Source organism: Triticum urartu, chromosome 4 (genome assembly GCF_003073215.2).
Source record: "Triticum urartu cultivar G1812 chromosome 4, Tu2.1, whole genome shotgun sequence".
Classification (NCBI taxonomy): domain Eukaryota; kingdom Viridiplantae; phylum Streptophyta; class Magnoliopsida; order Poales; family Poaceae; genus Triticum; species Triticum urartu.
Genome location: NC_053025.1, coordinates 447,459,273 through 447,471,818, shown reverse-complemented (window position 1 = coordinate 447,471,818; position 12,546 = coordinate 447,459,273). Strand labels below are relative to the sequence as shown.

General features: G+C 44.1%; 1 protein-coding gene and 1 long non-coding RNA gene across 2 annotated transcripts; both read right to left on the bottom strand.

Moving 5' to 3' along the window:
- Positions 1-7,255: 7,255 nt before the first annotated feature.
- Positions 7,256-8,105, bottom strand: LOC125551969. The gene is made up of 2 exons (XR_007303342.1): positions 7,586-8,105; positions 7,256-7,476 (listed from the first exon to the last, which is right to left on the bottom strand). It is a non-coding gene; the product is annotated as an uncharacterized LOC125551969 (long non-coding RNA).
- Positions 8,106-10,564: 2,459 nt separating this feature from the next.
- Positions 10,565-11,990, bottom strand: LOC125551968. The gene has a single exon (XM_048715394.1). It carries the CDS (start codon positions 11,945-11,947, stop codon positions 10,817-10,819), a length of 1,131 nt encoding a protein of 376 aa, XP_048571351.1. The 5' UTR covers positions 11,948-11,990; the 3' UTR covers positions 10,565-10,816.
- Positions 11,991-12,546: the final 556 nt, after the last annotated feature.

Here is a 12,546-nt window from a genome sequence, read left to right as displayed (position 1 = left end):
TGGAGATCCATTTTGAGGCAGGTTTAAAAAGGCCACGTGATGCTACAGAGTCAGCCAAGTTAGTATCAGAGGCAGCCGTTGCCGTTAGGTGTGATGCACGTATCCTCCCAACGTGGATCCAGTACAGGAATGAGAAAGACAATACCCAGTTTAACACCTTCCTTGACCATTTATCCGTAAGTAATGTTATTCATCGCAATTAGTAATATTATCTTGCTCTGTCCCATACTTTCTAGCTTCCTCCTAATAAGACTCACATTCTTTTTTCAACAGATGAGGTTCAAGTTGGATCCGAAAGATGATGCAACTAGACAAGCATGCACTCATGTTTTTCAGTCTGCTCTGCGACAGTATCAGTACCACCTTAGAAAATCTCACTTTGAAGGCAAGGCTAACAATGAAATTGCCCAAACATCTCCAGTGGAATATATTACAGATGAAGACTGGACAGCCCTCGTTAAACACTGGTTTGATCCAAAGTATCAGGTAGGCTATATGTATTTGATCAGACCACATATTGAACTTGTATTTATGTATGTGCCTTACAAGTGTATCTTCTTCTAGGCTAACTGTTTGAAGAACAAAACCAACCGTTCTAAAGTGAAATTCCAACAGATCACAGGATCTCGTAGCTATATTGCACACTACGAGGCTCTTGTAAATAGCTGCTACTTCCTTCTTTTTTGTGCCATATTATCGTATCTATATTGACTTGTTCCAAATACAGAGGAAATCTCGTGTGGACCAAAAAGAACCTAAACCGAATGCAGTGCAAATCTTCAAGGATTGCCACACCAGCAAGATGAAGGGCATGAGCACACCAGTTCAAGCCGCTGTTGTAAGTCCTTACTCCTCCTGCCTTGAACTGATTGGTACTGTGATGTGTTCATTTAACTACTTGGTTTGCAGCCAATGTCAGTTACTCTGTTCACTTTTATTCACAGTTGTCTTAACGTATCATTTCACCTTACATGGTTTAAAAGAGATGAAGGATATTCTTTTGGTCTTGATCTGTAATCTAGTTGTTATGTTCACGTGCGCACACAATGATAAAATAGCCTGTTTGTTTTATATCTGTTTGCCCATGATATGAATGATGTCATACTATGTTCATCCTACTTTAAACCATGCCTCTTTATCCTTAGATGTCAACGAATGTGAGGAAATAGACAATACAGTAGGCATGCTACATGGACATATGTTCCGAAAGTGATTTTATTATGTAGTTGGCACTACAATACATGCTAATGTATTACAGTAGTTCACCAAAATAAGTTATGTATAAACGTTTAACCTACTTTGTTTGTTTTTGTCTCATTAGTAACTTATCTGGTACACTAATCTACAAGTTCAAACTTTCAGGAAGCTATGGAACAAATGATTGAATAGCCACAACCACCTGAAGGTGACGAGGCTACTACAGGCACAATGTCACCTCTTGCTACAGTGCGTCAGTATCTCTCCACTAATAGTGCAAAAAGCACCTTCCTGCGTAATTCTGGGTTGGTTGTCAAGGTAACCTCGTCCAAATTGCCTACTGAACGAAATCTTCCTGCTAGACAGAGTGATATATCTGTGCTCCAGACACAAGTCCAATCCCCAATGGACATTGTTTCGGAAACAAGAATAGTGGTTGAGAAATGTCGTCAAGATATGAATGGTTTTGAAACCAGACTATCAGACATTCGCTTCGTTGTTCAAGAGCAATGGCGGAAAAAAGGTGGAGATCGTGCTGCTCCATCAGATTCTACAGCCTGAAACATTAGCACTCAGGTCAAATGATTTGTGCTTCTATACATCTGATGGTGCTTTTATATGGAAGGACTGTAAACTTTATGCCAACATGCCTTTTGTTGTATGGTTGGAATTTATTTTGTTGTGATACAACATTTATGACGCTGCCTCAGGCTGCAGTAATTACGATGCTATTTTTGTATAGTGTAGGTTTATCTTAGTAATGTATTCGGCTGATACCTTCATAGGAGCCCAACATGCCAACATTCGTCGGGCCCATTCCAATTGGGCTAAAAACGATTACGGGCCGAAATTGGCATGTAGCCCACTAAAAATATTTGGGCCTAAATCAGCATAAGCTTTCATATTTTTCTGGTAGGCCTGTGCCCATAGTGGGCCTTTAACATGCCTAAACATAATTTGGGCCCTCAGTAAAAATAGGCCGTTTACAGGTGTAAATATCTCGAGCCCATAAAATACATGGGCCTTTAATAGACCGAAAGTGGGATTGGGCCCTGATTGTGCCAAATAACCCACTGGACTTTAACAGGCCGAAATTCGGACGGGCCGTAAATGCGCCGACCTAATACACGGGCCTTTAACAGGCCGGAACTTCGGTCGGGCTAGATTATCGTCATTTTTATATGGGCCGTTAATGGGCCCGATATGACGTTGGGCCACATATGGCCCATGGTTTACGTCCGGCGTTAACAGGCCGAAAATGACAACAGGCCGAAAGTGGCCCAAAGCTATAGTGGGCCTCTAACAGGCCGAATGTCAGACATGGCCGAATATGACCCAAATCCTTCACGGTAGTTTATGGGCCGAAAGTTTTGATGGCCTATAAATGGGCCCAAATGAAGCCGGACCTTTAACAGGACGGAAATACATCGGGCCGTAATTCGGCCCAATTACTTAGTGGACTGTTAATGGGACAGAAGTGACCATGGGCCGCGTTGATGACAAGTTTAGGACATGTCGTTGACGGGTCGATTCGACAGAGAATGTTGGGCCTTTAGCTGGGCCGGCTCATTATGGTCGGCAGAATCTAGTGGGCCTTTAGCTGGGCCGGCCCATTGTGGTCCGCAAAATCTTGTGGGCCTTTAGCTGGGCCGGCCCATTATGGTCTGCAAAATCGTGTGGGCCTTTAGCTGGGCCGGCCCATTATGGTCCGCTAATTTTTGTGGGCCTTTAGCTGGGTCGGCCCATTATGGTCCGCTAATTTTTGTGGGCCTTTAGCTGGGTCGGCCCATTATGGTCCGCTAAATCTTATGGGCCTTCGGTTGGGCCGGCCCATTTAATCTTTGTGGGCCACTTTTGGGCCGGTCCACGTGTCAACATATCATAGGCCCATCTCGACCATTGGATGAGTGACACCTATGCCAACGCGGAGCTGACACGTGGATCCGTCAGCCAATGAGAATTTTACACGTGGAAAATCGGCATTGGTCGTGGCTGTTAATGGGTTATCGGATCCAAAATCTGACCTGATAGCTTAACGGCGTTCCGTTACGGTGGATGCCACGTGTCGGTCACCCTTGATGAAAGCACTTCTGTGACGCGCGATTTATCGTCATGGAAGTGGACACTTCCGTGATGATAATTTTGGCAATGTCATGGAACACTTCTACGACAGCACAGGTATGACTATCTTGATTCTGTCATAAATTTGTCATGGATGTACATGCATGACAGAAAACGCGACCTACTGTGACAAACACGTATCATCACGGAAGTGTATTTTTTTCTAGTGACTATGACGCTTTGACCGGAGGAGTAAGCTGTGGAGGTGGGCACCGCACACGGCTAAGAGAAATCTTGGTGTGTCTTTGGGGTGCCCCCGCCCCCGTATATGAAGGGGGGAAGGAGGCCAGCAGCCTAGGAGGGGCGCGCCAAGGGGGGGTCCTACTTGGACTCCCAGTCCAAGTAGGATTCGGCCCCCCACCCTTTCCTTCCAACGGAGGGGGGGAGAGGGAAGGAGAGGAGAGGAAGAGGGAAAGGGGGGCCGCGCCCCCTCCCCTTCCTATTCGGACACCCCTTTGGGGGGGGGCTTGTGGGCTGTCCCCTCTTCTCTCCCATGGCCCATGAGGCCCATGATTTCCCCCGGGCGGTTCCGGTAACCCCTCGGTACTCCGATAAAATACCCGAATCACTCGGAACCATTCCGATGTCCGAATATAACCTTCCAATATACGAATCTTTACCTCTGGACCATTGTGAGACTCCTCGTCATGTCTGTGATCTCATCCGGGACTCCGAACAAACTTCGGTCACCAAAACACATAACTCATAATACAAATCATCATCGAACGTTAAGCATGCAGACCCTACGGGTTCGAGAACGATGTAGACATGACCGAGACACATCTCCGGTCAATAACCAATAGCGGAACCTGGATGCTCATATTGGTTCCTACATATTCTACGAAGATCTTTATCGGTCAAACCGCATAACAACATACATCATTCCCTTTGTCATTGGTATGTTACTTGCTCGAGATTCGGTCGTCGGTATCCTCATACCTAGTTCAATCTCGTTACCGACAAGTCTCTTCACTCGTTTCGTAATGCATCATCCCGCAACTAACTCATTAGTCACATTGCTTGCAAGGCTTATAGTGATGTGCATTACCGAGAGGGCCCATAGATACCTCTCCGATACACGGAGTGACAAGTCCTAATCTTGATCTATGCCAACTTAACAAACACCTTCGGAGACACATGTAGAGCATCTTTATAATCACCCATTTAAGTTCTGGCATTTGATAGCACACAAGGTGTTCCTCCGGTATTCGGGAGTTATAATCTCATAGTCAGAGGAATATGTATAAGTCATGAAGAAAGCAATAGAAATAAAACTAAACGATCATAATGCTAAGCTAACAGATGGGTCTTTTCCATCACATCATTCTCTAATGATGTGATCCCGTTCATCGAATGACAACACATGTCCATGGTTAGGAAACTTAACCATCTTTGATTAACGAGTTAGTCAAGTAGAGGCATACTAGGGACACTCTGTTTGTCTATGTATTCACACATGTACTAAGTTTCCGGTTAATACAATTCTAGTATGAATAATAAACATTTATCATGATATAAGGAAATATAAATAACAACTTTATTATTGCGTCTAGGGCATATTTCCTTCAAAGAGTTGGGCCAGAAGAGTCCTGAGTCGACGACAAGGGTGGAGGGGGCGCCCCCTGCCTTGGCACTGACTCGTGGACCCCCTGACTTGAAACCGACGCAAAAAATTCCTATAAATCCATAAACCCCCAGAAAGAAACCTAGATCGGGAATTCCGCCGCCACAAGCCTTTGTAGCCACGAAAAACCAATCGGGAGCCCGTTCCGGCACCCTGTCGGAGGGGGAAACCATCACCGATGGCAATATTCATCATCTCCGCGGTCTCCATGACAAGGAGGGAGTAGTTCACCCTCGGGGCTGAGGGTATGTACCAGTAGCTATGTGTTTGATCTCTCTCTCTCTATCTCTCTCTCTCATGTTTTTGATATGGCATGATCTTGATGTACCGCGAGCTTTGTTACTATAGTTGAATCATATGGTGTTTCTCCCCCTCTATCTTCTTGTGATGAATTGAGTTTTACCTTTGAGGTTTCACTATTATCATATTGAATACTATTATGGATTTGAGAACACTTGGTGTATGTCTTGCGTGGGATACGCGTGGTGACAATGGGGTATTCTATTGATTCACTTGATGTATGTTTTGGCACTCAACTCGCGGATTCCCGAGGTGACATTGGGGTAATCTATGCATAGGATTTGATGCACATTTTCGTCCTTGTTTCTCCGGTAGAGATCTTGGGGCACTCTTTGAGGTTATTTATGTTGGATTGGATATTATGAATCTGAAGTTGTTTGATGCATATCGTATAATTGACCCACGGATACTTGTGGTGACATTGGAGTATCTAGGTGACATTAGGGTTGATTGATGTGTGTCATATGGTGTTATTTTACTACGAACTGTATGGCTGTTTGTGACACTTATAAGAATAGCTCAATGGATTGATCGGAAATAATAACTTTGAGTTGGTTTCGTACCCTACAAGCAATTTCATCTTATGTTCCCCGCGATATGAACTTTGGAGTGACTTTTGTCGCACGTTGAGGGATTTTCGTATGATTTAATTATGTTATCATTGTTGAGAGAACTTGCACTAGTGAAAGTATGAACCCTATACCTTGTTCCCAAGCATTGCAATACCTTTTTTTGCTCACTTTTGCTACTAGTTACCTTGCTGTTTTTACATTTTCAGATTACAAAAACCTATATATGCCATCCATATTATGCTTGTATCACCATCTCTTCACCGAACTACTGCACCTATACAATTTACCATTGTATTGGGTTATTTGGGGACACAAGATACTCTTTGTTATTTGGTTGCAAGGTTGTTTGAGAGAGACCATGTTCATCCTACGCCTCCCACGGATTGATAAACCTTAGGTCATCCACTCGAGGGAAATTTGCTATTGTCCTACAAAACTCTGCGCTTGGAGGCCCAACACGAGTGTACAAGAAGAAGGTTGTGTAGTAGACATCACGCCGCCTTTTATTTCATTTCATTTTATTTTTATTTATCGTTTAACCTTGGCCAGTAGTTTCGATAAAACCCCCATTATTATTGTTCCGTTTGCAACCGATAGAATAGGCTATTTCCATAATACGATCTAGGTGTGAACGTAGCTGCATCTGCGACAACGTAGTTATGAGGTTGGTAATTGTGTGTGCATCATTCCATGTGGGATCGACAAACTCTACTTATCACGAATTACAATAGTCATGTGCACTTGCAGATCATCAGCCTCGCAACCCCTAGATGGCTTGTGTAGGTGCCTATGCACCCTAGGGCACTCCCGGTGCCCCCTCTATCCTGGAGGCTAATATACCCCGTGACATTCATCATATTTATCGACTGCTTTTTCGCCCCCACTGCTTCACTTTGAAGGCAATCTTCGTTTCCAGCTTTGATACCCCCTGAACATAAAAGATAATTCAGCTACATCTTCGTCAACGTTGTTCCTCGTCTCTCTGAGATGAGTTGTGAGTAGGCCAGACTATGGGTTCATGTCAGTAGCCAAGATGCAATCTCTCCCCTTTGCAGATCAATACAATAGTCATTCAAGTTTCCGTGCATGATTATGGTTAATCTTATGTAAACACTTGTTGTGATGTTGATCATGTGATGAATTGTCTTTTATGTTCAAATCATATGGATGACCTATGTTATTTTTTTGTTCAGATCATATGGATGACCTATGTTTGATTTATGTATGCATAATTTCTCATGTTATTTGTCGACTCTTTGCTAGTTTAGATGGGTAATCAGTGGTGGACAAGGAGTACATTAGCTGGGTTTAATCTTGCAAGTAAACTATTGTATTGAAAAAAGTGAAAAGTCTTGCATTGTATTATAGCCATTAAGGATACTATATGATACCCCGCGCGTTGCTGCAGGAATTTGTAGAGAAGAATTGATGCATTGAGAAATATTAACAATCATTCAAGCAAATATTTTTATTCCTTCTTAACCATGTATTGTGCAAATACATGTATAAGATCATCAATAGTACTAATGAGAGTTAATTTGGATAACACTTGTACTTGATACATGTAATGATCACTTATTCTTGATTTAAGCCACATTATAACTAATTGTAGGTAGACGTGTAGTTTGCAGCTGCTCACATGCATGCTTGACCATGTCATCCCTGCTGTTCAAAAATCAACATTATTAGTATAGTTGTACTTGTGTAATCAGGTTAGCGGAGAGAAACATACTTTTGACTAATTTTATTTGGATAAGAGAACTGATAGTACCTATAAATTTTTGTTCCGATTATACTCATAACCTTTGTCGGGGATATACCCCGCGGTGTAACCGGCCGGATGTATGACTCGGCTGGATCTTGGCGACTCATTGGTAACCCGTCCGATCTTGGCGACTCACTAGTAACCCGCCTGATCTTGGCGGCTCATTGGTAACCCGGCGAGCGGGTCAGACGGACGACAAGGCCCAAGACCCAGTAGGCCGGTTCGTATGATGGTGGGCCGGCTTAAGAGGAAAGGCATAAGGAATATTCTCCTATAAAGAAAGCAAGACTAGGACTCCACTTGTAATAGATTAATCCTAATCCTACTAGGACTAGTCATATAAACCGCCCCTTCAACATATATAAGAAGGGGCAGGGCACCCCAAGAGGGATAAGAAGAAAATAATAGCTAAGGCTAGACACAACTAGGAGAGCCGGTTTACGGCGACTCTCTCATGAGCATAATGAGATCTAGCCACAAACAGCATGTAGGGCTATTACCGGATGATGTTTCTCAGGGCCCGAAGCTGTCTAAATCCTTGTCTTGTGTTGCATCTCTTGATTCCACTCAACCCCTCTCAAGCTACCACAAAGATGCGTTGGCCTCACGACTAAGTCCTCACACTAGGAATCTGTCGTGACAATTCCACGACAACCTTGTTACTTGTTCATTGTCACATTGTTGTTTATACCATCTGACAAACTGAGATGAAGTTCTCTTGCTGGAAGATCTACCTCTTTTCCATGGTGGCCTGCAAATATGGCATTCAAGAGAAATTCAATGGTGAATAGGAAATATCTTTATAATTTGGTACCTCTCTCTATTGGTGGTTTCAGCTTCTCTATATTTAGTACTTCATTTAGCTAAAGAGTACATGCTAACAAAAATCATCATTTGAATTCATGTTCAATTGACCTGAACTAATCGACCTATACAAAGAGTTATAAAATTATTACTTATTTTGTTTTTCTTCTTGTCCATAGTTGCGGGTTGGTGAGGAGGTATAGCATTGTTTGACCCATCTAGTGTTTTGATCATTGGGCCACAACAAAAGTTTGGTCAGATTTGTTTAAATAGAGCCTTTAACTTCTATTTTATGGTTGCTGGAAAACCTCTGGATACTTATTGTAGAAGATGGATGGGTAATCAGTTCTTTGTTTCGAGATGCCTGGAAGCATTTTATGGCTCGGGTTAGTTTTTTGCAGGAAATTATAGTTCAGATTAGGCTCCAGAAAATACTTCCTGAAATGAATAGAAAATGTCTAACCTTTCTAGAGGCTGCATTTAGGGGAAGCGATCTTCATGACTCCCAGCCCAGAACCATTGCGATAACTATGTTGTCATATACAGAATTAGAAGAAAAATAAGATAATGCATAAACTCAAATGTACCATATAATCTGGCAAGTGTTCACAAAAATATTAGGTGATGTCGGACATATCATCAAATATTGCTTTCCAGAGCACAATACATATGCAAGAATGAACTCCATGGCCAAGGACTGGAATAGATCACTATCTATATGACCTGTATATGTGAACCTGAATGTTGCTCTTTGTAAATCCCTGAAACTTAGATTTAGAACCAATGAATCTAGTAAAGGACTAAATCTGTGAATGAAGACAAAATTGGCAACATTAGCATGGTTTGTGATTCCAACCGGCAACGATGAGACATGTTCTAGATAGCACCTTTTTCTAATCCAATGTTCCTGTCATAGACTATGACCAGCAGCGCCAAGCCGCAAAAATCAATTGCGTGTAACAACTAACAGAAAATAAAACACACAACCTCACAAATTATCTTTGTATCAATTTGCTGGAGTTAATTCCCTTTGATCTCACATAATAGCTAAGCTACACAACACTCAAAGAGTCAAAAAAATATAGGTACAATAATGATACCTGAGTGGCATGACATGGAATCTTCTCCTTTCTATCTTTGATAAGTAACTACTGAACTTCACGGGAAAGATAATGGATTTGCAACAACAACTAAATGATCATAGTGGTATGCTGAGGTGAAATCAGACAGTTTGTTGAAAATAAAAAGGAAATAATTGCTGAGGTGACACTATTGCTGAGGTGGACATGTTGCATGTCAAGTGAAATAGGATAGTGGGGATCAACTATTTAAGTATTATAGATGCATCTAATAAAATCCCGCAAACAATAGCATGGAATCATGTGTAAAGAAATTATTTGTGTTTACACTTAATGCTTGTTAGGTGCAAAAGGTGCATCGGCCTTGAACAAATTATTAGTTATAGATGCAAGGTGAGTCTCGGTCCACATAATTATGGGTATGCTGCCTATGTAATATCATCACATCACAATTAGTCTAGCATGAGCATGAGATATTTCATTTTAAACCTTTTCATATGATTATGTTACTTGCCACATTTTTATGTATTCGAGAGTTACACTTGATGAACCTATAAACTTGGTCCAGTTTTTAGCATAAGAATTAACTTCCAACACCTTTATACGCATTTTTATTTTCAGTTATCATTTTTTAAAATAAAAAATATTATCTACTGCCACATTATCTTTTAATTATTTTGTCATCAGACTACTAATAAGACTGGTAAGGTTGACACCCTTGTTGGTATTGTTGGCGTACAAATTTTATTTGTGTTGTAGAACTTATCATCGGTGTGAAAATCTTGTACCTCCATGGATTGATATCTTGGTTTCTCACCGAGAGACAATTGCCGCTTGCTACAAACTCTTACACTAAGAGGTTAGCAACAAGCAAGACAAGCTATCATTTGACTCGTGAAAAACTTCATGCATTGATTACCTTGGTTCTTCAGTTGAAGGGAAATCTTCTACTCCCTCTGTAAAAATATAAGAGAAACGCTCTTATATCTCTATACAAAGGAAGTACATCTCGTGAAGTACTTGTTACAAACATGCTTCCGTGCCCAATAGATATGGGAGTCATGGATTTGCAACATCTCATACCATAATATAGGTTGTGGAGTTGGTGAAGCATTGCTCAAATTATGTTGTAATAAATAGGTACAAAAATCTTAATTTACATACAAATACAAATAATTCTCCAACAAAAGGAGGCAGGAAATGTGACGAGCAGCAAAATCCTTAATCCCTTATCACTAGCATCTCACAATTTTATTTACCAAGCTATACCACAATACCTTTTTTTTTGCGGGTGGGTTATACCACAATACTTAACGGAAGATTCTGTGATGGGTGTACACTCTGCAGTGAGTTCTCACGCCTGCTTCCCCCTGACCTTGTTGAGGTGCACAAAGTCAAAGGCCACCACGACGGTCCTGTCCATCCTTTTGACGACGAACCTCTCCACCAGCACCGACCGGCCGGCCACCTTCTCGGCCTCCTCCTCCTCGTCGACCCACCCGCCCCTGTACTCCTCCCACCGCATCCTCTCCCACACGCTCGCGCACACCCCCACGCTCTGCCCGGCCGCGGCTCTGAACCACACGTACCCGTCACCGTGCCGCGGGGCGCCGCTGGACACCTCCTGCGTCGCCTCCAGGCTCCCGCCGATGAGCACCTTCCTGCTGTACAGCTTAGAGCCGCCGTGGGTGTCGTGGACCGGCTCCCAGTGCTGCTCGAGCGCCCCCTCGTAGAAGGCGGCGCGGTCCATCTGCTCGGACGGGGAGACGCCGTCTTCTTTGATGAGATAGAACGGGCAGTACCATTTCCCGACAGCCGTTGACACCGCCGTCGCCGCGGGGGAGACGTCGAGGAGGCTCGCGTCGGCGAGCTGGCGCGAGCGGTGCGCCACGTTGAGGCCCAGCGCGTCGCCGAGGTCGAGCCGGTTCTTGGTGGGCTTGGAGGCGTACACGCGCCAATACTTCTTGCGGTAGAGGTAGTTTGGGTAGCCGTCGGCGGCGACGGCCTTGGCCGTGAACCGGCCCCGGCGGCGCTGGACGATCTCGATCTGCTGGTAGACGTCGGCCGGGTCGAACGGCTGCGGCTTGACGTCGTTGATGCAGCGGCAGAAGCAGCACGGGGTCATGTCCTCCTCGCGGGAGCAGGTCCGGACGAGCCCCTTGCGCTTGCCCGAGGCGACGACGGCGTAGTAGCGGTTGGAAGCGACGGGCTGGTCGGGGACGGGCACGAAGACGACGGAGTCGGTGTAGGTGGTGCTGCTCTGCCCGTGGTGCTCCGTGTACCGGAGCGTGAGCACGCGGTCCTGCGGGAACGGGAGGTCGCGCACGCGCGTCCCGCCGCACTGCCCCCAGCAGCACGTCTCGTCGTCGTCCCCGTCGTCGTTGCCCTTGACGACGAGGTAGCCCGAGTTCCGGCCGTCGGGCGGCGGCCGGGAAGCCGCCTCCGGGTGGCTCATGAAGAGAGAGAGCGGCTTGGTCGCGTACATGGCTCCTTGATTTTCTGCTTCTTGTGTGTGTCCTTCAAGTTTACTTTGCATATATATACTACAAGAGTACAAGTACGGGTGCCGCACTGAAACTATATGAAAATATGTTTGCGATATGATCTTATCGTGTGATTAGTAAAAGGGAGTTAACAAGAAAGTCGGGATGACCGTTAGTTGTTCACTGGGCCAAGGAAACGCGTGGTTTGACGCGATTAGTTGCCGCTAGCGCACCTCGTCTGTTGTACGTATTACAACATTCATAGTTTCACAAGATATAAACTTCGTCCAAGAAATTACCTTTGTTTGACCACTGGAATCTCCGAGAAGTTTCTTGTTTTGCCGGGACCAAGGTACGGCTTAACCTGCTCCGCCACGGTCAGCGCACTCTTTGTAGGAACATGGATATACATGTCGATAATCCAATCCCATGTGGATATGACCTGGTACACGATTTTTTAGAAGAAAAGGGCCACGCCCCTGTTCCATTCCCATTCAGAAATGAAACACAAATTCGGTCATATTACAGTGAAAAGCACGCGGTGAGCAGCAAACGTACTGCCACAGTCTGTTTATCAACGCCACAAAAGCTATAGAAACGT